At 37.3% G+C, this 26931-nt stretch overlaps 1 protein-coding gene and 2 pseudogenes across 5 annotated transcripts; 2 read left to right on the top strand and 1 right to left on the bottom strand.

The window, feature by feature from the left end:
* Window positions 1-3489: 3489 nt before the first annotated feature.
* On the top strand, window positions 3490-22569 carry LOC149018045 (putative receptor-like protein kinase At1g49730). 5 transcript variants are annotated; one of them, XM_089152376.1, is made up of 10 exons: window positions 3490-3944; window positions 5784-6335; window positions 7963-8256; window positions 8346-8607; window positions 8682-8734; window positions 8822-8889; window positions 9024-9113; window positions 9348-9432; window positions 9513-10076; window positions 10167-11340. In XM_089152376.1, exons 1-9 carry the CDS (start codon window positions 3866-3868, stop codon window positions 10055-10057), a joined length of 2028 nt encoding a protein of 675 aa, XP_089008502.1. In that variant the 5' UTR covers window positions 3490-3865; the 3' UTR covers window positions 10058-10076; window positions 10167-11340. The 5 variants fall into 5 exon arrangements, 2 of the variants coding, with proteins under 2 accessions (XP_089008502.1, XP_089008501.1); XR_016172888.1 differs by adding an exon at window positions 21490-22569 and having other exon boundaries at window positions 3491-3944; window positions 9513-10268; XR_016172886.1 differs by adding an exon at window positions 21131-21459 and having other exon boundaries at window positions 3491-3944; window positions 9513-10268.
* On the bottom strand, window positions 13684-17315 carry LOC149018047 (subtilisin-like protease SBT3; annotated as a pseudogene).
* LOC149018046 (subtilisin-like protease SBT3) lies at window positions 17609-21120 on the top strand (annotated as a pseudogene).
* Window positions 22570-26931: the final 4362 nt, after the last annotated feature.

Raw genomic sequence — 26931 nt, 5'->3', positions numbered from 1 at the left:
TCTGGCTATGTGGTTGTCACAACCAGTATTCTGAGGGTTTATTGGGTTGGGCCCATCCCTTAGTCTTTGTTTTTTCTTTTTGTTCGGTGTTTGTGTCTGTGTTATATTTCATTTATGAATGAAATGTTTGAACTTTTGACCCAAAAAAAATCTAAGATTCTAATAACTAATGAGTGAAATGTCCATATAACCCTTACTAGTTACTAACGTCAAATGACATAATTACCCCCATCAAACCTTTTCATACCCAATCCTTAAAAGTGGGTGGGGGAAAAATCTTCTACCTTACCCCTCTTCTTCGAAAACTACACACTCCTGCCAGAGAATTGGATCCCTTGCTGGAGAAGAATCCAACCCGTCTGTATCATTTGAATTCGTTTTCCTTTCATTTCCAGTGCAACACATTAGGTGGGATGCTTGCATCTTTGGCTTAGTTGTTCGCCACACGCCAAAACATCTGCAACATGACCGACCATGCGAATTATTTAATTTTCATATTCCGATTGCGATCAGTTGTGTTCTTTTGCCCTTCTCTTTTTCGATTTTGTTAGGAGCCACACCACAAGGAAATTGCAGACACAAAGTGGAAACAAGGCCTGGTAAATGTTAATTTGAAGAAAGAAAGACCTTTTGGAGGTCACCGGCTTTGGAGTTTGGATCCACTTACGTTAAAGCTTCTAGAACTGTCTCTTCTACTCTCTTTTCTTCCTAAATCGCCTCAAATTCTCTGCAATTTTTGTTCCTTCTGTAGGGAAAGCAAGGAGAAGAAAAGATGTGGGTGTTGTTCTCCTATTTGATCTCGCTACCCTTGACATTAAGGACGGTGATACTGAAATTGAAGTACTTTGCCAGGCCAGGCGTTCCTCCCTACGTGCTCTTCACTGCGGGACACGCTTGGTTCTCCATCGTCATCTTTGTACCTGTGGACAAACGAATTCAAACGATACAAAAGAAGGTTGGATCCTTGGCTGGGGATTTTCGGGATTTTCCAGAAAGGGACGGTGCGATTTTTTGGCACGGTTGCGGTGAGTGATTCTGGTGAAAGTTAATGGTTTTTCGTGTGAGGTGTAGGTAGAAGATTTCAAATCTCTGGATTCATGAATTAGAAATTTTTACCCATGGATTCATGAAATTTAGGAATTTTATTTTTTTTTTCTTTCTAAAAACGCGAATTAAATCATTTTTCGGTATTAGGTGAAATCCATGAATTCCACCGAGTAACCCAATGAAACTCTATGAACTTTGATGAACTTATGTTAACCAAATAGTTAATTTTTTGAACTATGAATTCGTAGATTTGAAATTTCATTTAATTTTAAATCTATGGATTCATAAACCCTATCAGGCCTTTGCTATCTTTCTTTTTCTTCCTTCTTCTCCAATCCTAGTACAGGGTCATGTCAAATGCATGTGGATTTTTCACCTTTATGTCAATCAGACAGAATAACACGGAGTACATCTGTACATGTTTCTAGCGATAATACATGATTTTGCCTATGTAGCCTCGATATCGATCATTAGGATATTTATTTAATCTTCTTCCTATTGAATTGATTTCTTTCTTCTTCTTCTTTCTTTTTCTTTTTCTTTCTTTCTTTTTTTATTTTTTATTTTAATGTTGCATTTTAAAGGTCAAGAAGTAAGAAAATGAGATCATAGATTGAAATGTTAGAAGGGGAAGATAATGAAGTGAAAAATAAGTAGGCTGTGTTTCTATAAGTTCATGATAAATAAAAATAATTTTGTATCTTTGATAGTCATACTTCATTTCTCAAAACAATTGGAATAGATCGAGTTATAAAGCTTGGAAATCCAACCAACGGGGGTTGGTCCAAGTGGTAAGCAGCTTGGTTCGCTTAAGTAGGTTCCGGTATTGAATCCTTGTGGATGTAAAAAATCCCTGTTGGGAGACTCACCCACCACAGTTAGGTGTGCGACACGGGTCGAACCATCGGTTTTACATACCGGGGTTGGCAAAAAAAAAAAAAAAAAAAAAAAAAATCCTCAATTAGGAGATAGCACTCTTAGTCTCCCTTAGAGAAAAGAGAAAAATTCTGGATTAAGAAATAGCGACCTCATTCATTAGAGAAAAGACTTGATCAGCTTGATTCACTTTTTTTATAATAATAAAAAATAAAGAAAACCAATCAAGAGTACCGGTAGTGGTGGGGGTTGAGGAGGGTTTGGATTTGGGTTTGGATTAGGTGCGGTGGGGGTTGAGGAGGGTTTGGATTAGTGCCCCTGACTAACAAATATAGGAGGGGGACCGCAGGATACACTATGTGCCCATTCGATCCGACGAGTCGATGCTTGACTAAAAAATATAGCGGAGCGGGGGCTCGCAGGATATCTATCTGGGAAGTAGTGCGAACCATTCGATCCGACGATGCTCCAAATATCTATGGTTATTGTCTATTAATTAAATATAAATCGTTAAAGAAAGTTATTATTGGTCTCCTCGTTATTTATGAATTAAATTTTCAAAGGGAAGGAAGAAAGCAATGCAACGAATGGCTGTGTTAGGCTAAACGAAGCTCTCCAAATATCTACTGGTTACTTATTTATCTAATTAAATATAAATCATTGGATAAAGTTAAAACTCTTTTATAAAAAACTCAGAAAACCACACATTCCCTCACCATAGGAAACCATAAACGTACAAAAAAAAGAAGATAACAAAAAACTACCTAAAGAATTCCCTTGAGAATAATGGAGAGATAATTTAGCAAAGATAGTTGAGAATCCCAAGCAAAAGAGCAACGATCATTGTTGTGAGAAACATAGAGAGGATTTGAGAGTGAGATAAGAGAAAACAAGGTGCCTGTAAAACGAGATTTATTTTACACTTCTTCAAGGCCACAACAAAAAAACTACTAGAATCATAGGATTTTCAATGATGAACTCCTAATTTGATCAACATAGGTGAAATGGTTTTCAGTGGAGTCGATAGAGAAGAAATAGAGGAAGAAGAAAAAGACAGAAAAGGAACAGAGGAAAAAGAAAGAAACGTTACCATCAATAAGAATCAATGACCGGTAATATTAGGTTAAAATTAATTAACCCATAAATAATTAGAGAAAAAAGTAGAAAATTTTTTTGAACCGGTGAATATTTAGATCGGTTCAGCTAACTTACTTATTGACTTTCACTTTAGTCATTATTATTATATATATTTTTTGTGAGTTAAATTTGTTAGGTTACATTAATGGAGTCTTGGACTAGGAGCAGGGTCCGCGTTTTAAGTTTTGAATTCTGTTGGACAGTACGCCCGTGTTTTACGGGTTTCAATTTTTTTTTTTTGGTAATGAATTTTACGGGTTTCAATATGTACATATAAATGGTTACAGAGACTCTTTCATTTGAACCAAATTCCAATCCAACGGTTAATTTCCGGATGCTGATCTGGGTACTCGTGAGTCATGAGTCTCTTTCTCTCTCTCTTCACTCGAAGAAAGCTGGACAGCTCCGTGGGCGACCCCATGCTTGGTTGCTCCGTTCCATGGCTGGCAAACATGCACTCGATTGGGCAAAGGCATTTGCGGCTCTATCTATCGCTTTCTTTTTTTTTTTTCTTTCTCTGTCTCTTTCTTTGTTTGGCTTGGACAGATTCCGAGAAGGTCTGTTTGAGTTGGGCGAAACCCACATGGTTTTGTCACATTGCTATGTGTTCTCTGCAAGGGTTTGAAAACTTGAAGACGATCATCAGTACAATGGACCCCAAACACCCACACAGCCACACTCTTATGGGTCATCCTCTGTGTTACTCTCCAATCTCCACTTCTCTCACAGCTCACTTAAGTGAGTAGCTCCTCCTTAATCCCCCAGACCCAAACATAATCACTCTCTCTCTCTCTCTGCTTACGCTATGGTGGTGCACGGAGGAGCGGCCGTCCTTGTGGGTTTGGTTGCTTTCCTTAAGTTGCAGCGGATAGTTCTCGGAGGAGGTGACTTTCTTTCTTTCTTCTCTTTTAAGCATTTTACTTTACTCTCTTCTTAAGCTTGTGGGGAGTAAGGCCTTTCTTTTTGTGTGTTGTGGTTGGGGAGTGGACAGAAAAAATCACTACTTGTTTTGAACTTCCCTGGACATTCAACTCTAAAACTATTTCCCCTTTTCGTTTGACGTCATTTATTGAACGTGAATCAAGCACATTTTGGATCTAATTTTGTGGGGAAATGGTGAACTGGGGAATGGTTATTGGTGGGTTGTTCTGCATTTTAAAAATAGGTTATCCAGATTGACAACCTATTTAGCTCACTAACTTTTCTGATAGCATCTGAGGTTTTTTCCTTTCCTTGCAAAGATGTGGGTTTCTGGCAAGATCACTGGTGGTGTTTGGGTTGAAGTCCTCTTGTAGAAAATACTTCTCCCGAATTTGCCTTAACTGGTTTCCTAGTTTCAGTTTTATGGGAATTAAGTTGGATTTGGACTTTTTTGGGCTTAGGAGTAGGAGCCTTTGGTTGAACGTATGTCTTCCTGGGGTTATATTTTTAGTGGGTCACCAAATTTTCCTGCATTTCAGCCTGGAGTCAGTGCAGCCATATTTGATTCTTGAGTGTCTTTATGAGATGCTAGCGTACATTTTCTCTTGCCTCTAGTGTGGATACTGAGACGCTCCACTATTTCCAGGAGAGAAAGGAGTCTGTTGATGCACCTTTGCAGTCAATCTAGGATACGTAATCAATAATGATTCTGTTTACCAAAAAAAGTAATCAATAATGATTCATCTACTTGCTAATTGACATGTATTACTTGTGTCTTGATTTCACCCTTAAGTTTAGACTTGAGAGACTGTATGTGCATGACTATTATCATCATGAGATAGCCATATTGCTCAATGAACAGGACATTGCAGTGAGAATGTTAAGCATGCTAACCATATAAGAGCAGTGCTTTATATATTACAGTCAAATAAAATGTGGGTCAGCAGAGCTGGAAAAGGATACCATAAGATCCTGTAACATTTACTTGGAGCTGTTTCTCATCAAGTGCTATTTTTTTATGCAAATACACAACCTAGGATTGGCCCAAATCCACTTATGTTGGGCACCTAGATGGAGTCCAGTTTTAGTACTTGGATATAGAAGGATTTTAGAGTTTATTTTATTTCGGTTTATATATAATCTATTATTTTGAAGTAGTTATTAGACATGTAGGAAAATTTTCAATCTGGGTTTCATTGAGTTTCCGTTTTGGTTAGTCTCAAGTTTCAGGGAGCAATAAGCATTCTTCTTTTTCTTTCTTTTGGTTGTTGGATGGGGAGGTAGTGGGAGAGGAGGGAAGGTACTGACTGGGATGTTCGAACTTGAGACCTCTTGGCGAGCTTGGGCTTCAGTAGTCAAAACTACTCACCAACTGCATGAAGCAGTAATGAGGATTCTTTATTTCTTTGGATTTCTAAATAGATGTAACCAATTACTTAGTAGATTGAATAGAATTAATTGCAACTCTGATTCCTTCCAAGTTTCCCTCTTATCCTAAGTGGGCTCCACCAATTTGACATGTACCCAAATTCAATTTAAATTGCAAGTTTAAAAAAAATAAGGGCTAAGGTTCTCTGAGCTGGCTTGGTTTACTGCATTCTCTCACATGGAGATTTCAATTTCATCTGCTATTGAGGATCTTTTATAGTGGATATGCATGCAGCCTGACTGATTGTTCCTCAATTTGATATTTGTCCAGTTGTTTTATATATGTGCTTAATACAGGGCCAATCATATATGAAAAGGCAGTTTGTTTCAGTTACAGTGCTGTCTGACAAGCGATTTAATGGCCATTTGTGCAGATTGTCCCCTGGACTTCAGTGCATCTAATGTTACCCTGGTAGCTTCTATGTGCCCCAATGGTGATGACAAAGGGAAGTGCTGCCGTTATATTAATGCCTTTGTTGCAGTTTCTATTGCTCGGTATTCCAATTTGACAAGCAACCTGGGAATCCCTTCAGAGTTATCTGAGGTCTGCCTTCATTCCATATCTCAAACGCTAGAGCATTCTGGTATCCATCCACAAGTAATGATTTATTGTGCGCTTGGCACTAAAATTCCAGTTAATTATGAGTGCGAGGGCCAAACAACTGTCACACAAGTGCTGCAGGCTCCTGGGTTTGGCAATGTCACAGAGAATTGTAAGTTGCCACTTTCAGGGGACAGTAGCTGTAGAAGGTGCATAAATGCCAGTATTGTATACCTCAAACACCTGGTAGGAACAGATAATAATATGACATTTAGTACCTGTCGGGATGCAACTTTTGCTACTCTTGCAAGCCAAGGCGACAATGAGTCTACCATTGAAATGGCAAGCTGTTTCTTTGGAGTTCAAGGGTTTACTATTTCTCCAGGTATGCTTGGGTGGAGGCTGTTGTTGGGAATTCTTGTGGAAAACTTAACCAAATAAATATCATGTTTTGCTAAAAATCTCAAATGACTAGCATTTTCAGTTCTGGTGTGGTTTTAATCATAGTTGAACTTCATTACCTTTTTGGTGCCCTTCTTATATGTGCTTTTTGAATTTAGCTTTGATGCATTACATCTATCATCTGGGTTTTGATTTTAGTTATTTCTTTTATCAATGAGAAGAATTTGAACGAGTGTTTGTAAATTATTTATGTAAAATGGAGCTTATAAAGTATTTGCAAATTATTGATGTAAAATGGAGCTTATAAACATTATCTATGAGAAATCAATTTATATGCCATGGTTAGGGGGAAAATTAATAATAACTGTGCTCAATATAATTGTTGCTCAAGTTGAACATGAATCAATTCAACCCATGAAGTTCATATGAATCCTCTTGATGAAATATATTTTTGTGATGACTTGTCTACATGAATGTGGTATATTGTGTGGTGATTACTTGAATTTATGTCTTTGAGGGTAAATTTCTGTGGTATGAGGATTCATTTTCAAAGTGGTACTTAGTGAAAAAGCTCTGCTCTATGATCACTCCTTTCTTCTGAAGTTCTGTTAAGCTGATTGTCTCCTTCCCAGATCTTTTAGACTGTTTTTAGTTTTTACAAAATTTTTAGCAAGAATGGTCCTATGCTGATTTTTCTAGAGCTGGCTAAGGCAAGAATGTAACACACAAAACTGAGTTGATCATAATGATGTTTGGTTTTTCATTTAATCTTTTTCTAATTTTTGGGCAATCTGAAATTGACTGGATTCATTATCATCCTGTTACTCAAACATCCTCATTCTAGATATCCGTTGATATTTATTATTGGGGAGTCCTTGCTCTTTGCGAGAAAATCCAATCCATGGTTGGGAAGAGAGGATTTTCTGCATCTGATTGGAGATGTCCATGAAATTGTCTGATTTTCCTTACTTGGTATTAGGAGAAGAGGTTAAGCATGGTAGTCTATGCACAGGCACTTGTACAGGGCCCCTTTCTTTTGGTTACTCACTCTCCACCATCTAGATCCAATAGGCTTACCTGCATGGCCCCTTTTACTCTTTTGGTCAATGATTACCTCCCATATGCATCCAGAATGTTCTGGGCCAATATCATGATCATTTTTTTTTATGATTTATAACAATTATGATGCCTTTTGTTTTTATCATTTGAGTTGGTCAGTGTCTGCCTGTTCACACTTTGATGCTTTCTTAATGTTTGTAGTCACTGATATAATTACAAGTTTTGGGTCTAAATTGGGACACTGTGAATTATGGGTTATGCCAACTTCAGTATCTGAAAATCCATTCCTGGACACTGAATAACTTGTTTCAGTGATGTGCCCAACAGAATTCTGTGCTAAGAGGGGAAAAAGAGAACAAATTATCCAAGAAAAAGAGTTAGGCATTTCCATATTGAGTTTTTAATCACCCCTGAATTGCCATTATGGCTTATAGCTAAGAATGTTGTTAGCTCAAAATAAAAATACGTTGGAATTGGATTTTAATGTAATTGCAAATTTGAGGTAATGATGCCCCCCTTCTCCCTCTTTTCTTTTTTGTTTAAATTTACAGTTTCAGAGGAGCCAATACCACCTATGCTTGCACCTGAGGGTTCTCCAAGTCCATTGTCTGCTGCTAGCCCAAACCACTCCTTAGTTGGATTACCTTTCGAGGAACATCATCATACCAATATCCTCACGGTAACCCTAGGTGTTGGTATTGCAGTTATTTTAGTGGCTGTTCTGCTGCTGATAGTGTTGGTACTGCTCATTCGTAGAAAAAGCAGAGAGCTACAAGATTCTGATGGTCCTGACAAGATCTCATGGAAAGCTTTACCACCTCAACTAAGCCGAAAAAGTCAGGAAGGTTGGGCCATTGGCTTCTTTAAGGTCTTTCTTCTGCTCGATGCTCAGATACATGAACTGGAATTTCATATCTGATGTTACTGCATGCAGGTCCATCATCTATGTTCCGGAAGTTCACCTATAAGGAAATAAAGAAAGCTACAAACAATTTCAGCACTGTCATAGGAAGAGGGGGCTTTGGAACTGTGTACAAGGCTCAGTTTGCTGATGGATTTATGGCAGCAGTGAAGCAGATGAACAAAGTTTCAGAGCAAGGTGAGGATGAGTTCAGCCGAGAGATAGAACTTCTTGCAAGACTGCATCATCGTCATCTTGTGGCTTTGAAAGGCTTTTGCATTGAGAAGCATGAGAGGTAATTTTTTCTATTGTAATTCTTGTTGACCTGCATGCACCACTTTCGTAAAACTTTTCTTTCCCTTGTGGCAGATTTCTGATGTACGAGTACATGGAAAATGGAAGCTTAAAAGATCATCTTCATTGTATGAATTTCCAGCCTGTTTCTCTGTTACACATTTTATATTTAGTTTCCATTAACTATTCTTTTCACTGACTGAGATCCTCTTCAGCTTCTGGGAGTACTCCATTGAGTTGGGAAACAAGAATCCAGATTGCCATTGATGTCGCTAATGCTCTGGTAACCAATAAGTCTTGTCACTAGAACCAGTTGATTATAATTTGACAGCTCAGATCTTTCTGGTGTTACCCAGTTTACCCATATGCTGGACTGATACTCATGGATGCTCCATTTGTGTGTTTTATCATTTACAGGAATACCTACATTTTTATTGTGATCCTCCCCTCTGTCACAGAGATATCAAGTCTAGCAACATTTTACTAGATAAGAATTTTGTTGCAAAGGTATTTCATGCTGCTAGCTGTAGGTTAAACCTTTTTATTTTTGGTTCATCCTTGAGGGTTTAAAAAATCATTATTAAATTATATTTACTATTGATTGTACCAAACTTATAACTCATCCCAACCTGTTTTAGTTGCTAACACCACTTTGTTTTATCACTTTATTTATAGACAGCAGCAGCAGCCTCTGCTATTACTGCTTTTTAATTTTTTTTTCTCCCTTGTACTCTTTTTCAGCTTGCAGACTTTGGCCTTGCACATGCTTCGAAAAGTGGTGCGATTAGCTTTGAACCAGTGAACACTGATATCCGAGGAACTCCTGGTAAGTAAGGGTCTTTGATTTTACAGATTTGATTTCTTTGTACTTGCACTAAAGATACCTAACTCTTAGGGTATTTGTAGGTTATATGGATCCTGAATATATGGTGACTCAAGAGCTGACTGAGAAGAGTGATGTATACAGTTATGGTGTGGTGCTGCTAGAGCTACTAACAGGAAGGCAAGCAATTCAAGAATGTAGGAACCTTGTGGAATGGTCCCAAGTTTTCATGGCAACAGAATCTAGGCTACCTGAACTTGTGGATCCGTCCATCGGGGATTGCTTTGACTCAGAGCAGCTTCAGACAATTGTGACAATTGTGAGATGGTGCACTCAAAGAGAAGGGCGAGCAAGGCCTTCAATCAAACAGGTTTTGAGGCTGCTGTATGAGAGTTCAGATCCGATGCATCGTGGTTTCATACAGGCCATGGAAGATGAAGATTATGATTGCACCGAACGTATGGCAAGGAATAGCAAGGGGAAGGTACAAAGGGATGAGGGCATCTTTCACAGTGGGGATGCAAGGTTTCTTCCGTCATCATCAAGTACATCTAGGTCCTACTGCAGCAGGAGCTTTTTACTTGAAACAGGCTCCCCACAATCTCCTCCTGGAATCTTCTCTGTTTAAGGAAGAGATGCTGCATATGGTGCTTCCCTCACTCAGCCATGCTTGCTTCAGCAACCTATGATGGTTTGCAAGCTCCTAACTGTTGTTTGGGCCTAACAATGATTGCCAGGTAGCAGATCGTGCATTTTAGTAAGGCACTTTCTTGGTGTAGTCATTCATTCTTGAATATTGGGTTCTGGAGATGATCACCCGCAAGATCAAAGAGGGTGAGGTATAGCCATGCTCTTAATTTTTGTTTCATGAAATTACTAATTTTGGCTCCCCATTAAAAGATGAGATATAGAATATCTAATTAAAAGAAAAAATTGAGATACAGAGTGTTCAGCTTACGTTGTTTAAAAATTGTGGTCAATGTAAGCAACTATCTTAGTCAAAAAAAAAATTGAGATTGGTTGTGTGGATAAGTTCCTTAACATTGTATTGGTTGTGGTTTATTTTGGATGAATTCTTTTTCAACCTGCTACTTCTTATTTCTATGTTCTTCAAATGTCTGAGATATTACATTTTGGAATGTAAATTTCAATTAGATTCAATTCAAACCTCTCACAGTTTCTGATCTGTTCTGAATCTGTTTCAACTAAGCTTATTTTGTTAGGAATAAGTTAAGGGTTAAGTTCTATACATGGATATTTAAAAAAAGAAAAGTTAATGTGATCAGCTTTATGGGTCTAAAATATGGTAATTAGTTTGGGTATGGGATAAAATGTTTTTAGTTCAGCAATTCGTTTTGTTTTTTTGGTCCAAGTTGTGATTTTTCTAGTTATTATTTTATGCATTTAGTTGGGCAGATTATGAATTCTGGTTGAGTATATTTCAGCTTCCTAGTCAGTTTGGTTACCTAATGGCCTTTTCAGTGTAGGAGTCTATTTTTGAGTCTTGTATACTAGGTTGTGAGGAAGTGGGCATTCATTGAACATGAAAGTTGGTGTTGATGAAAAGCTTTTTGCTGTTCTTCTCCTCCTTGGAAGATACGTCTTATGCTTGATTAAGGCTGGTAGGGTCGATGTTTGATCTGATAGACACCTTAAATGGTGGAAAGCCCACGAAGTGTGTTATGGTTATTTTGCTTTCTCCATTATTGTATTACAGTCAGGTTATCTGATCTCGAGGCTTATTCAATCTCTAGTAGTAAGATCAAATCCCCAAAGGAACTTGGGGAGTACTTACGGTTTCTACCAAACCCCAAATTTTCCCTTTTATCTTTCCTATCTTCCCTAATTTCATGTTCAACACAGACCAACCCAACCGTGGGAATTCTCCCAAGGTCTGATTGAGTTCGCCACCCCCCCCCCCCCCCCCAATTAAAATATTAAAAAAGAAAAAAAAAAGACCTTGATACAACTTTATGGATTTTGCCCTGCAAATGCCTTCAACCAATAATCCTCTTTTCTCCTAATCCTATATTCCTTCTGTTCTCTTTAGGTTGCTGCTGATTTAACCTGTAGATTGCTGGTTTGCCTTCTTTAGTTTATTCTACCATTGTAATTAGCAAATCTAATACCTAACCTCAACCCTAAAACCCATTAAGCTTTCCCCTGAAGTATTTCACCCCCATATTAACCCTAAACTGGTTCACGTTTAGTTAAAGATACTTGGCTTCTAGTTGGATTATTTCAACCTAAATTTATATTATTGTTTCTCTTGTACTGGTGAATAATTTGGTCACTGAAATTCAGTGTCAAAAAGTTTTGGTGTCAGTTATTCCTACTATTTAAGTTAGTAACCCTAATACCTAGCCTCAACCTAGTAGTCCATCAAACCTTCCTAAACTATCAATTCTCCCCCTATTTTAACCGGATACACCTTTTGGTAAAAGATATTTGGCTCCTAGTTGGACTGTTTTTGTCTAGATTACATTGCCATGTACCGTGTAGCGGTGAATAATTTGGCCACCAACAACTTTCAGTGTCAAAGAAGTTTGAGTGTCAATTATTTAATTAGTTTCTGTTCAGTTGCATGTAATGGGAAAGGGAAGTGAAATTGCAGAAAAAAGAAATAGAGGAGTTTGGTAATTGTGTAAGCTGTGTAAAACTTTTTATTCAGTAATTATTTATGTCAGATGTAATCTTTAATTTCCTTTACAAATCAAAAGGATTTTGGTTGCTAAATTTGGAGTTAGTTACACAAGCATGTTAGGTAATTATTGCTGTCTACAGAAGTTTCTCTTTTGGCTTGGGTTTTAATTTCATTTCCCTTCCCTTTATTTAACTGGCAACCTGCTGAAGCCTGAATAACTTATTGCTTTAGGCTGAGAAATCTGGTTTCAATGGTAGTGAAGATATTATCAGAGTTTTACCCCCATCCCCCCCCTCCCAACAACCAAAAAAAAAAAAAAAAAAGAAAAAAAAAGAAGAAAAAGAAAAAGAAAAAGAAAAATAAAAGAAAAGAAAAAGGTACTGTCAGAGGAGTTGAAATTTTTTGGCACCAGTTTCTGGTAATGTTTTCTGCCAAGATGTGTTGCCTACTTGCCTCGGCAACAAAGTCATCATGCATGATGTGCCTGTTGTTCATCGGTACCTCTCTTGGTCATGAGTATCTCCACTTGGCCGTAACTTGCTATTGGGTTGGTGCAATGGTTAACGATTCAGGTTTTGAGTTTGTGAGAGTGGATTATATGGATGATGTTTTTCCTGATGGTATATTGTTTAATGCCCTCATCCCCAATATATAAAAATCACTTGTTTGAAAAATAAAATAGTCCAACTAGGAGCCAAATATCTTTTACCAGTAGGTGAGTCTGTCTAGGGTTAAAATAGGGGGAGAATTGATAATTTAGGAAGGTTTAATTGAGTATTAGGTTGAGGTAGGTGTTAGGATTACTAACTTAAATAGTAGGAATAGTTGATACTAAACTTGCTGACACTGAATTTCAGTTACCAAATTATCACCAGTACAAGAGAAACAGTAATGTAAGTTTAGATTGAAATAATCCAACTAGAAGCCAAGTATCTTCACCTAATGTGAACCTGTTTAGCATTAAAATGGGGGTGAAATACTTCAGGGAAAGCTTAATGGAGTTTTATGGTTAATGCTAGGTATTAGATATGCTAATTACAATGGTAGAATAAACTAAAGAAAGCAACCCAGTGATCTACAGGTTAAATCACAAGCAACCTAAAGAGAATGGAAGAAATATAGGATTAGGAGAAAGGTAATATTGGTTGAAGGCATGTGCAGGGTAGAACCAATCAAAGTTGGATCAAGTTCTCTATTTGGGAGGTGGAGAGCTCTATCAGACCTTGGGAGAATTACCATGGTTGGGTTGGTTTGTGCTGAATATGAAATTAGGGAAGATAGGAAACATAAAAGGGGGAATTGATTTGGGGTTTTTGAGGACCATTGGCTTCCCATAAGATTAACATGAAGAAGGAAAAAAGAAAGATGAATCCAACAACAAAGACAGGAAAGTAACTTCGATGAGGGAAACTCTTTTTAGTATGATCATCATTGAGCAAACCCTCTTCTTTGATGATGGATTCTTTTCAAGGTTTGTAACCCTTGTGATCGTCTCCATAGTTGGATTCATTGCGTAAGATCTTGCCAAGCCTGGTTTGAGAGAACTGGAGAAGCAACTGGTTGAGGATTCACAAGATTGGCGACCCATAGAAGAGTGAGAGTGAGGAGACCTAATTGAGTGAGTGTGCCTTCATCTTCTGCTGAATGCTTAAATCTACTTTTTCATCCCTTTCAAGACAAGAAAAAGGAACTCTTGTGTTACCGGAGATAGGTTCTAAGCTATAAGGCTGGTTGATACATTGGGACTTTTCACCATATGATTCCCTTTAGCTTCGACCTAGTTGAGAGCACCGTGAACTACAACCTCCTTCATCCTTAGCTTGTAACTCAATTTCTCATACTTGTATCTGGAAACCATCTTTTCTAGAATCACAATCACTTGAAACCCGTTCATGGTAGTCACCTTAGTGTTATAAGTTGCCATCCCATCTCTTATATTTTTGATTGTTCTCTGAAATTCTTGGACAATTTTGCCATTAGAAGAGGAGTCATTCAAATTAACAAAAGCAATGAATGATGGGTAGTTGAGATCCAAAGATGGGTCTGAACAATTGTAAGCAAATAATATTGTGACCACTTGGATTTGTTTCATAGGTGAAGTTCAATGCACAAAGAAGCTCCACATAGTAATTGGTGACAGCTTCATATATCAATCTGGATATGAGCGCTTTGTTTGGATTAATTTGGCATGCTCCCATGGCCAGAGGACCTATTGGTTTGTTATTGTCTTGAGAATTAATGATGGGGTTGAAGGTGTTATCTAATGAATCTGTTGTAGTCATAATGGCTGATCGGATAGTTGCAGGGCTTTATTTGGGGTGAGCCGCCTTCAACAGTATTACGACTATAGCTGTATGAGGACAAGACATTGATGTGCTGGAGATAAGATTGAAGTTGTTAAATTATTGGGCAGATCCGTTGCTGTTACCGATGTAGCTTGAGCCCATGATGCCAACACAAGGGAGCCAAGAGCCATGACATCAGGCTTCAACATAACTGGGCAATTTGGTGATGGCCCTCTAGAACTGTAGCTTGCGACGCTTGGTGCATGCTTTGTATGAAGAACAATCTTTTTGAATTTAAAATTGGCTGTTGATGCAACCTAGAGGGGAGAAGAATCGGTTGCAACTAGTGGATTGTCCCAATTTTTTGGTTTGATTTGCAATTTCAAGATAAATTGAAAATTCAAATAAAATTAAAAAGTGATAAACAACCACAACACAAGAATTTATAGTGGTTTGACTTTACAAGTCTACATCCACTTCTCTCTTGGCTTCAAGAGAGTATTCCATTAGTGATTCTCTTTCAATACAATGGGTAGAGATCAAACCCTTTATAATCTTTGTTACGGGGCAAGAGCATCCTTTACAATCTTTGTTTATCTTAGGGCAAGAGCACTCAAACAATCTTTGTTCACGGGCAAGAGCACCCAAAATCAATTCTAATCTACCTAGACTAGAATTGAAGACAAGTAAATACAATAGATGGTTAGAGTACCTAACAAGGTGTGACACTTTACCCCTTGTGTGAGTGTGATGCAATGATAGTTGTATGCCCAAATGATATGATTTGCACCACCAATAACCTTTCAATAAAAAGCCTTTAATCATCTCAAGCTTTGCTCCAATGAGCTTGTTTAAACACTTTGGTATGTTCTTTAAGGGTGGAGTAAGGGTGAGAGGCAAAACAAGTGTTTTCTTGTTATTTGAGAGCTTGAGAGTCTTTGGGGAGTAGTTGATCAATTGTCAAAGTTCAAGGTCTCAAATGGGGTGAATTGGCCTTTATATAGATGGCATTTGAGTGCCTTAGCCCAATCTCCAACGGATAGGAAATGGACATATTTTTAGTCCAGATTTCAGTTCAGACGAACGTCTGTCTAAATCAGATGGAGCTCCGTCTGGAAAGTATTCGTTAAAAAAGTAGCCGTTAAGGCAAACTTTTAAACCAGACGGACATCCGTCTAGTCAGCGGGTCGTCCGTTTGGCTTTCAATTGCCAAACGAATTTCCGTCTAGCTAGATGAAAATTCCGTTTGGCACTCTATGACTAGACGAATGACCATTTGGTTTAGACGGACAACCGTTTGGAGCATAGAGTGCACAATAATGTGCATTTAGGGACTTGATTGGGTTTTTGGGATTTTCTATCCAATCCAAAACAAGTGTTTTCTTGTTATTTGAGAGCTTGAGAGTATTTGGGGAGTAGTTGATCAATTGTCAAGGTTCAAGGTCTCAAATAGGGTGAATTGGGCTTATATAGATGGCCTTTGAAGGCCTTAGCCCAATCTCCAACGGATAGGAAATGGACATATTTTTAGTCCAGATTTCAGTTTAGACGAATGTCTGTCTAAATCAGATGGAGCTCCGTCTGGAAAGTATTCGTTAAAAAAGTAGCCGTTAAGGAAAACTTTTAAACCAGACGGACGTCCGTCTAGTCAGGCGGTCGTCCGTTTGGCTTTCAATTGCCAAACGAATTTCTGTCTAGCTAGATGAAAATTCCGTTTGGCACTCTGTGACCAGACGAAAGACCGTCTGGCTTAGACGGACGACTGCTTACAGCATAGAGTGCACAGTAATGTGCATTTAGGGACTTGATTGGGTTTTTGGGATTTTCTATCCAATCCTAAGCCTTATATACTCTCCTAACATGCCCTAGGTCAGTCTAATGACATGATATGTGAATAATTAATTGCAATTACATATAAGTGTACATGAAGTGACTTAAGTCCTAATTTGCTAAGTCTTCTTGCTTGAGCTTGAGTTGATGATCATTAATGTTCTTGAGTCTTCTTGACTTCTTGTACTCCATTCTTCATGCTCATCTTGACTTAGACTTCATGTCCATCTTGGCTTGGTCTTGGCCTTGATTTGGGTTTAGGCATTTGGCATTGAGTTGGATTTGGTCCACTTGCTCTCATATTGAACTAGACAAACACAACTCAGTATAGCCATTAGTAATTCATGTTTGTTATCATCAAAACTAATGGAGGTTGATGTGGCAATGCTGACATGGCATTTCTCAACAGTGGCTATTGAATTAAAATTTCTTATAATGTAATCCAAGATATGTTGGCCATCCTTAGGGGTTGAGAAAGCCACAAGATATGGGCTCTGAATGTAGTAGTATAGTAAGTCAGTGTTATTGGATATGAAGATTCCTCTTATAACTTTTGTGGAGGTAACATAATAGACTTGATCACTATGAGAATTATTCTTGTCTTGGCAATCCACAATCTTATCTCTATCCTTTTTCAACTCATTCTCATTAGTGCAAGCAACCATGAACACGAGGCAATCGAGTCAAGGTTATGTTACCGGTATACAATATTGCAACTACGATTGATTCTTCATTGCCTAGAGTTATGATATCTTTAAATTCACGGTCCACCGTACCGGCAGCAACAATGATCAACCATGGTATTCCATTGTGTAGGGTCTTCATATAAGGCCCTTTGTTTCTAGCTGAAGATGATACCAAAATGCCTGTCTCCATTGCTGCAAAAGAGGCAATGGTAATTGCATCCTTTTTATAAGGGGAGACTATCCATGTCTAAATACAAAAACATAATGTCTAGCCCATCTAGAATTGCTTGATCTATTGCAGCAATGGTATAAGATTTGTAGGCACCCTCATCGGAAAAGGGTCTTATACATGGTCACATGCGACCTTAGTACCATCTCGAAAGCCATCACACTAGCATACCAAAAGTAGGAAGCACCAGCCACATAATTGCCAACAACAGATTAATCTGTTTGGGTGCCATGGACTAGTTGACACTGGAATTTGGCTAGAGAGCAAGAGTTTCAATGATGAAGGGATCTCTGATGCTCCATCTAGATGGAAGGGTGAATGTGTTAAAGGCACTATAAAGGATAAGTCTTTGAATTCAAATTCAAATCCACCGTAACTAGCTCTATCCTCGATTGATCTTATCTCCAATCGATCAAGAAGAGTTTGAGTTATAGTTAAAGTATCAACAAGTTGTAGAGTTTGATTGTAAACAAGTTGTAGTTCAAATTCAAATATACGACTTGTTTACAATCAAACTACAACTTGTTTACAATCAAACTCTATAACTTATTGATACTTTTAACTACAACTCAGACTCTTCTTGATCGGTTGGAGATAAGATCAATCGATGATAGAGTTAGTTACGGTGGATTTGAATTTGAATTTGAATTCAGAGACTTATCCTTTACTGGCACCTACTTCTATTCTTTAATGTGCAACAAGAAGCTTGTTGGAGCAAGGTACTTCAACAAAGGTCTAATTGCTCACAACTTAAATTTGACAATTGCCATGAATTTGACCCAAAACACTAACGACTATGGCACCCACATCTTCAACTGTTGTTGGCAATTATGTGGTTGGTGCTTTCTACTTAGAATATGTTAGTGGGACGACTTTTGGGATGGCACCAAGGGCACATGTGGTTACATGGATAGTTTTCCCCTAATAAGGAGACAATTGCCATTGCCTCATTTGCAGCAAAGGAGAAAGGCATTCCGGTATCATCTTCAGCTAGAAACAAGGGCCATTTATGAAGACCTTACACAATGGAATACCATGGTTGATGATTGTTGTTGTTAGTACGGTGAACTGTGAATTTAAAGATATCATAACTCTGGGTAATGGAGTATCAGTCACAGTTGTGACACTATATGCTAATAACTTGACCTTGACTTGATTGCCCGTTATGTTCATGGGGGCCTGCACTGATGATAATAAATTGATAAAGGCTAGAGATGGGACTATGGTTTGCTAAAACAAGAACAATTCTCTCAGATGTTAAGTTTATTATGTTAGCTTTGCAAATTTTGTTGGAAGAATCTTCATATTCAATGACATTGACTTTGCTATATTATTACATTTAGAGCTCATTACCCGTGGCTTTCTTGAACCCTTAAGGATGGCCAACATGTCTAGATTACATTATTGGAATTCTAATTCAAGAGCTAGATTTGAATTTAGAAAGACTGTTCTTCATACAATGCTAGCACCAAGTGTCGCAAGCTATAGGTCTAGAGGGCCATCACCAAATTGCCTAATTGTGTTGAAGCCTGATGTCATGACTCCCTTGTGTTGGCATCATAGGCTTAAGCTACACCAATGATGGGCAATGAATCTACCCAATTATTTAACAACTTCAATCTTATCTCTGGCACGTCAATGTCTTGTTCTCATGCAGCTAGAGTTGTAGCATTGTTGAAGGCAGCTCACCTTGAATGGACCCTAACAGCTATCTTGATCAACAATTATGACCACAACAGATTCATTAGATAACATCTTCAACCCCATCATTAATTCCCAAGACAATAACAAACCAATAATAGGTCCTCTGGCCATGGGAGCATGCCAAATTAATCCAAACAAGGCGCTCATATCCAGATTGATATATGAAGCTGTCACCAATTACTATGTGGAGCTTCTTTGTGCATTGAACTTCACCTATGAAACAAATCCAAATGGTCACAAGATCCTCTGCTTACAATTGTTCAGACCCATCTTTGGATCTCAACTACCCATCATTCATTGCTTTCGTTAATTCGAATGACTCCTCTTCTAATGGCAAAATTGTCCAAGAATTTCAGACAGTGTGGGATATGGGATGGAAACTTATAAGGCTAAGGTGATTGCCATGAATGGGTTTCAAGTAACTGTGATTTCAAAGAATCTGATTTCTAGATACAAATATGAGAAACTGAGTTACAAGCTAAGGATATCAGGACCAAAGAAGATGAAGGAGGTTGTAGTTCATGGTGCTCTCAATTGGGTTGATGTTAGAGGGAATCATGTGGTGAGAAGTCTCATTGTGGCAACAGCCTTAGCTCAGAACCTATCTCCGGTAACACTTAAAGAAGAGTCTCTTTTTCCTGTCTAGGAAGGGATGAACAAGTAGATTTAGATATTCAGGAGAAGATGGAGGCACACTCACTCAATTGGATCCTCCTCACTCTCACTCATCTGTGGGTTGCCACCTCGTGAATCCTCCACCAGCCGCTGCTCTGGTTCTCTAAAACCAGGCTCATGCAAGATCTTACCCAATGAAGCCAGCCATGGAGGAGATTGCAGGGGTCGCAAATCTTGGAAGAAACCATCATTAAAGAAGAAGGTTTGCTCAATGATGATGATATTTAAAAGTGTTTCCCTTGTCAATGTTACTTTCCTGCCTTTGGTGTTGGATTCATCTTTCCTTTTTCCTTTGCGTTAATCTTATGGGGAGCTAGTCATCCTCAAAAACCTGAAATCAATGTCAAGGCTGGTGGGGTTGATGTTTGATCCGATAGTCACCATTTATGGTGGGAAGCCCAAGTGGTGTGTTATGGTTGTTTTGTTTTCTCCTTTTATTGTACTACAGTTAGGTTATATGATCTCAAGGCTTATTCAAACTCTACAAGTAAAATGAAATTCCTATAGAAACTTGGGGAGTACTTAGAGTTTCTACCCTAAAACCCCCAAATTCCCCCTTTTATCTTTCCCATCTTCCTTAATTTCATGTTCAGCACAGACCAACCTAACTGTGGAATTCTCCCAAGGTTTGATCGAGTTATCGACTTCCCAAATAGAGAACTGATCCAACTTTGATGGATTCTCCCCTACGCATGCCTTCAACCTGTATTCCCCTTTCTCCTAATCCTATATTTCATCCATTTTCTTTAGGTTGCTGCTGGCTTAACCTGTAGATTGCTGGTTTGCTTTCTTTTGTTTATTCTACCATTGTAACTAGCATATTTAATACCTAGCCTCAACCCTAAAACTCTATTAAGCTTTCCCTAAAGTATTTTACCCCCATTTTAACCCTAAACAGGTTCACATTTAGGTAAAGATACTTGGCTTCTAGTTGGATTATTTCAATCTAAATTTACGTTACGTTTTCTCTTGTACTGATGATAATTTGGTAACTGATATTCAATGTCGAAAAGTTTTACTATCAGCTAATCCAGTATTCATGTTAACGACCCTAATACCTAGCCTCGACCATAATCCTCCATTAAACCTTCCTAAATGATCAATTCTCCCCCTAATTTAACCCTAGACGAATTCGCCCCCTATCTTGAAATGATTGATTTTGTTTGTTTCCATACCCAACCTTGCTTGAAACTTTTCAGTCATGTATCCCGTTCTTTTGTTGGTTACATTGCTGATGGGCAACCTGCTGCTTCTTGTTTCTTTTCCTCTATTTTTTCTTGCCAATCTGGCTAGCTTAGGCTGCTCTTGGCAAAGATGGATGGTGTTGAAACATTTCCTCTTGACACTGTTGTTACAAGAATGACATTATGGAACTCTTCGGGGGATTTAGGTATTACCTTTGTAATTCTTTTTGTTTGTGTACTGTTCTGCATTTTGGCGTTGTGTTTTCTTTTTGCTTTCAGAAATATGGAAGCCAAAATCATAGTAAAAGCAATTAGATTTTATTTATTAGCAATCCCAGCTGTGGCTGTTTTTTGATGTGTTGAGAGTCAATTGGTACAGAAGGGGCCGGGAATGCTTGAATCTAATTCCTATTCTGGGGAGTTATAGAATTGTGTATTGATTGGATGATTCTCTGTTTTTAAAGCAGCTTGGTGACTCCCTTAGATGAACCATATGGTGAAGACAAACCATATGTATACTTGATGGGAGACAAAACTCAGAATTGCAGATTCTTCCCTATTGCTGACTGACGATGGAAGCACATATTAATAGTTTTTGTTTACAAAAGAATTTCAGAGTTTCAAATGAGAATGATTCGTCAAGGTTGTTATGCAGCTTGTGGTCATTATTGAACTGGTTGAAGGGATGAAATGATTGGACAAGAGTTTTTTTCTAGCTGTGTAGACTCTAGATCTGTACTGGTTTCAAGATTTTAAGATTGATTTGGCCAGTGGGGGTTGAAAGTGCACTGGATATAACTCTTTTGAAACTTCTCTTACACAGGGTGTCAGGTGTATGATCAAGTTCAGCTCAACTCCATGTGCAAGAACTATCTTGCACACCCCTTAGTAAACCTGATGGATCTGAAGAGGGTTGTCTCCAAAATGGTTTTCATCAGGTTGGCTCAGGGGTAAACACAGTGATCTCGTACGCGAACATGAGCTGCCTCTGTTGGTGTTCTACATTGCAAACTGCTTGGGAGTGGCGCTGCTCCCTCGAGATGCATTTTGGACTCCAAAGTGCATCTCATACAAATAATTCATATGGACAAATATGTTAACAATATCTATATGCAAACCAAAATGGTTGTACAATGAAGGTTAGGTTTTCAAAAACACTGATGTACAGTGGTCGGTCGGGATGCATTTTGGGCTCCAAATTGCATCTCAACCATTGAATCAAATGCGACTAACCACTGTTGGGAGTGACACTGCTCCCAAGTATAACCTGTTCTACATCAGTGTTGTTGAAAACCTAACCTTCATTGTCAACCATTTTGGTTGGCATGTATAGATGCTGTTAACATATTTGTCCATATGAATTCCTTGTACAACCATTTACATACTATATTTTTTTCAAACAAAAAGAAACATTTTATTTTACTCTAATTGGATAAAATTTTAATCAATATTATCCTATCCAATAATCAATTAATAAATTATACTTACAAGTTACAACAACGTGAATGGAAAAATAATGGATGGTTGGTTCCTAAAAGTTCTACCTTTTGATGAGAATGAAAGAATTTATTTATTATTATGTGCTGAGCTCATGGATTCAGGAATACATGGACATTTTTTTTTTTTCTTTTTCTTTTTGACCTTTTTGTGGAGTAAGTATACAAATTTTACCCCAGAAAAGAAAAAAGATCAACATTAAATTTCTGGACGGAAAGTTGACATAAAGCCTCACGCCTCAAAGAATTGAAGCCATCATCATCTTTGGTAGATAACCAACCATGTTGTAACATTACACTTTGATTAAAAATTCATTAAACAGGCCTTAAAACGATCCTTTCATTTTGGGTGCTTTGATAAATTTGACTAATCATTGTTCTATGTTTTTTTTTGGGTGTGAGGTTCATTCGGGCCAGTTCCTCAGAAGGAGCTTTGTTGTCCGCATGGGTTGAACCCATGACCTCTCCATTGAGAAGTATGGATCTTACTACTCTCTTTTGAACTTCAATTGTTAGCAACTACTCAAAAAAACAAGTAACAAATAGAAGTTCAGTTGTGAGACTTTTGTACCTAAACACTAATGGCCATGGCACCTACACATCTTCAACTGCTGCTCATTATTGAAGCAGTTGAAGGGATGAAATGATTGGACAAGAGTTTCCATCTTTCAAGCTGTGTAGAGTACTGTAGATCTGAACTAGTCTCTTGAAGATTTTAAGATTGATTTGACCAGTAGCTAGGGTTTGTAACTGCACCGGATACATATAACTCTTTTCACACTTTTCTTGCACAGGGTGCCGTGCGGTGCGGTGCGGTGCTGGTGCATGATCAAGTTCAGCTCAAATCCATGCACAAGAACCATCTTGTACACCCCCTTAATAGACCTGATGGATCTGAACAGAGTTGTTTGCAAAATGGATTCCATCAGTTGTCTCAGGGGTAATGAGAGTGATCTCGCCCGTGAACAAGAGCTGCCTCTGTTGGTGTTCTACATCAGTGTTGCAGAAAACCTACCTGCTGCTTTCATTGTAACAACCATTTTAATTGGCATGTAGATATTGTTAACATATTTGTCCATATGAATTACTTGTACAACCATTTTGGTGGGCATGCAATGCCACTTTTTTGCACAAAAATGTGTCTGTACCATCTTTAGACTTCGATTAACAATAATAAGTTTCATTAGAAAAGTCTTATTGATGCAACACTCCCTGTAGAGTTTCGATTTTGCCTTTCACTATTTTACTTGCACTAAAAGAAAATATAAACTGATAATCACATTTATGAGTGTCGCTGTAGCTTAAACAAATGCCGCTATTATTATTCTTGGCATTTATAGAAAATGTCACTTAAATGCCCCGAAATGTAGTGTCAGAAAGCTACCACGACGTTTGTAGCATATGCCCATACATGTTTACATTTCGGGCCACACCATGTGTAGTATTTTTCATTTATTAGTAGCATTTGCTAGTAAATGTTAGTAATATTTTATATTTACTTGTGGCATTTGTCGGTAAGTGTTGTTAATATTTTTCATAACTGCTCGGAAAAATTGTCAAAATAAATGTCGTACATTTTAGCTACATTTGTTCAATAATATTGCCATAATGAGCATTTTTAATTAATTTTTATTATTTATTGAGCCCTAATAATCTTTTAATCTGTTTCATAAATAACTCACGTCCATATGGAATTATAATTATTCTAATGTCTAATCTACTATAAGCGTTGAATTAAATGTCCCTAGCAAAAGAAAAACTCATTTCTACCATAATAATCTTAATTCTCCAAATATGTTATTACTTACCAAACATGTTTGTCCCAAAAAAAAAAAAAAAAAAAATCTAAAACATGAAACTGAATATTATCATTCATGAAAAAAAAATTAAAAAAAAATCAATTCTATATACATGCTTCTTGTATTTTATTGACTATAATCTTTATGTAGTTTTCCCATCGTAATAGGAAACTATCTCTCTTCTCAGTCTTTTGGGTTTTCAGTTGCTATTAGTATTCTTCTTCAAAACTAGGGTTCTACATATTTTTCATTAGATTTTAAAGGGTTGCAAGGTTAGTAGTTGTTTACTTTTCAATGTATTTGCTTCCTCTTCAAAAACAAGAAATTGATGCCCTAGCTATCTATGTGTCATTATTGTTTTCCTTTTGGTATATTTTTGCTTGCTCCTTCACTATTTGGGTTGCTTGATTTGCTTTTCCTATGTATTTTCAATTCATATTTACAGAAAAAAGAAAGAAAGAAAAAAAAAAAATCTGAATAAAAATAAAGTTTGATTTGTAGGAAAATGATATTCCTATTTATGTAAATTGTATATAATTATGTGGGTTTTTTTTTTCTTGGTTTTTCATGTATGATATTTGTCAATTACAATCTGTTTTTCAAATCCCTTTTCTTGTAGCTCTATCTATTTTGTGCAACGTGCATTTGCTCGTGCTTTTCTAACTAGTATATATTTTTATAAAGTACAATTTAAATGCTTTGCTCCATTAGCTTGACAACCTAATCTAGATGGATTTTTCAAACATGGGAGCATGTTGAGTTAATTTTTATTTTCTTTTGGTAAAAAGAGAATGTATATTAAGTTCTCTAGCTAGAGGATTGAAAGAATAATTTACTGAAAAGGGTTGGAGCCTCTAACCAAACTCTGAAAATGTTAAGCTAAATCTAACTATCATCGTTTTTTACTTCTATACAAAATGGTGCTAAATAAATCACTTTCCAAAACAATTATAACATACAATAATAATCATAACTGTAATTTCCTGATTAATACTTCTATAGGTCTTTGCTTTGTGTGTATATATATGTGTGTGTGTGCGCACAAAATACCAAAGTTAACTAGAACCAACCTAGTGCTCGGCCAAAAAAAGAAAAAGGTAGGAGGGGGGGGGGGAGGTGGGGAAAATTATTCAAAATAAATTGAACCCAACTTGATTTCATCAAAATTGATCTTAGGTTGAGAAATTTCAATCCGTCATATGGTGCTAGGGTTTTAAACAGTAGGTCATTTTTCACTTTTACAATGAGCATTGCTTTAATGAAATATATGAGAGAGAATAATGTGTCATATTAAACAGACATGTATGAGATGATTTTTGTAGACATTTTATTATAAATTTTTTTTTCAAAGCATTAATCAATTACGTTTAAACAATTTAATTAATTGATTAATATAATATTGTTCCTAAGTTTTAGCGTGACTTTTCAAAATAAATGCCATTGAAAATATGAGAAATCATATTACCACTTTTTCATATAAATGCCACTAGTTGGCATATTTACAAGGTCATTTTCATATAAATATTTACAATATTGACTCTTCTATATAAATGCCGCCAATTGTCATATCTATACCGTCATTTCAGTTAAGGGTCGCAGGGTATATGAATATAAGATGACATTTATCACAAATGACGCTGTATTATCAGAGAAAATGTGATTGTAACTCCATGTTTTTGTAGTGTTGTTTTGATTAATATTTATCCCTCTTCCAAGGCATGTACTTTGCATGACTTTAAATTATTTTTTCTCAAAATGCTGCGAGAGAGAACCTTGTTGTTGTATAGTTGATATCAAGATTATATCTTCATTTATGATTTTTTGTTAAGAATGTCAATGGTTTGCTTCCAACCGTATCCATAACTAGACCCTGCGTGGGGTTTGTTTATTAAAATGGGTTTCATATGTGATCGACCATACAGCCAGTGTTTAATCAGGTTATCCATTACTTGAAAAAGTGTAACTAGAATTGCTCATCTTGAACCTGAAGTTTGAATCTCAGAACTGAGAAATGTACAGAAATTAGTCTCAACAAGTCTGGCCTCGACGTAAGCAAGTATGAACTGTTTATTTTTCTGGCTCTCTTGGTTTCATTCTGGGTTTAGTGAAATCATCAGGAGTGATAAACCAGGAGCAATGCTTCTCTTTACAAAACTTCCTGTGATTGCATTAAGGCTATGTTTGGTTGTTTTCCTTCAAATTTGAGAGACAATTAGGAACCTGTGCAGTGCACTTGTTCTAGGGGGTTCCAAGCGAACAAACAGAAAGAGACAAACACACACAAAGGAGCAAATTAACACCTGTCATTGGCTTTCCATATTCTTGCCAACCATAGAATTAAGAAGGTGCTTTTGTCATTTTTTACCTTTTCTTTGGGGAAACAAATTAACAATTCCCTTTGACTTCCTCACGAGATCTGCGGTTGCCTTGGTGTTGTTAATGGATGGTTAACTAAGATTAAAATGAAGATTTCTTCCATTTTTCTTCTCAACTTGAGTGGGTGTGATTGAGCTGATCATGATGCCAGTGCACAAGGTTCTCCACTTCTTGGTGTCTTTTCACGTACAAGTCATAGCTACTTTTACTTTTAACCGACCAATTTCGTACGTCCATATCCATGATACAAGCTGGCTCCAATATTATTACCTGCAATAACTTGTTTCTCCTACACTTGCTAACCCAGATTAAAATACAAATGAGTCATTTTCGCCTCTTTCTTCCACTGCAATGCAGCTGCATCCCATATAGAATGAGATAAAAACAACCACAAGATAGAAAACCCAAAAGAGTTCATCAATTAATATCATAACAGATGAACATGTTTGGCCTGCAATCTGTACAAACATTTGAGTATAAACCCGGCCAAATCAGATTCAAGCTCAGCTAATTGTAACTTGTAAGGGATGATTCAGCCTATCCGAGTCTGATTACTAACACTGTGATGCAACCTGATGAAAGAAAGCTGGACCA

Source organism: Hakea prostrata, chromosome 4 (assembly GCF_041222555.1).
Source record: "Hakea prostrata isolate BN-2017 chromosome 4, UWA_Hpros_2, whole genome shotgun sequence".
Taxonomy (NCBI): domain Eukaryota; kingdom Viridiplantae; phylum Streptophyta; class Magnoliopsida; order Proteales; family Proteaceae; genus Hakea; species Hakea prostrata.
Note: the sequence above shows the minus strand (reverse complement) of the source record. Positions and strands in the feature narration are given on the sequence as shown.

What these genes read in the sequence shown, in the direction of transcription:
- LOC149018045 (XM_089152376.1), top strand. Translation starts at nt 3,866, where the DNA reads ATGGTGGTGCACGGAGGAGCGGCCGTCCTTGTGGGTTTGGTTGCTTTC. An exon ending in AGGGTTTACTATTTCTCCAG is followed by an intron (nt 6,336 to 7,962) that starts GTATGCTTGGGT and finishes TTAAATTTACAG; the next exon opens with TTTCAGAGGAGCCAATACCA. An exon ending in CTTAAAAGATCATCTTCATT is followed by an intron (nt 8,735 to 8,821) that starts GTATGAATTTCC and finishes GATCCTCTTCAG; the next exon opens with CTTCTGGGAGTACTCCATTG.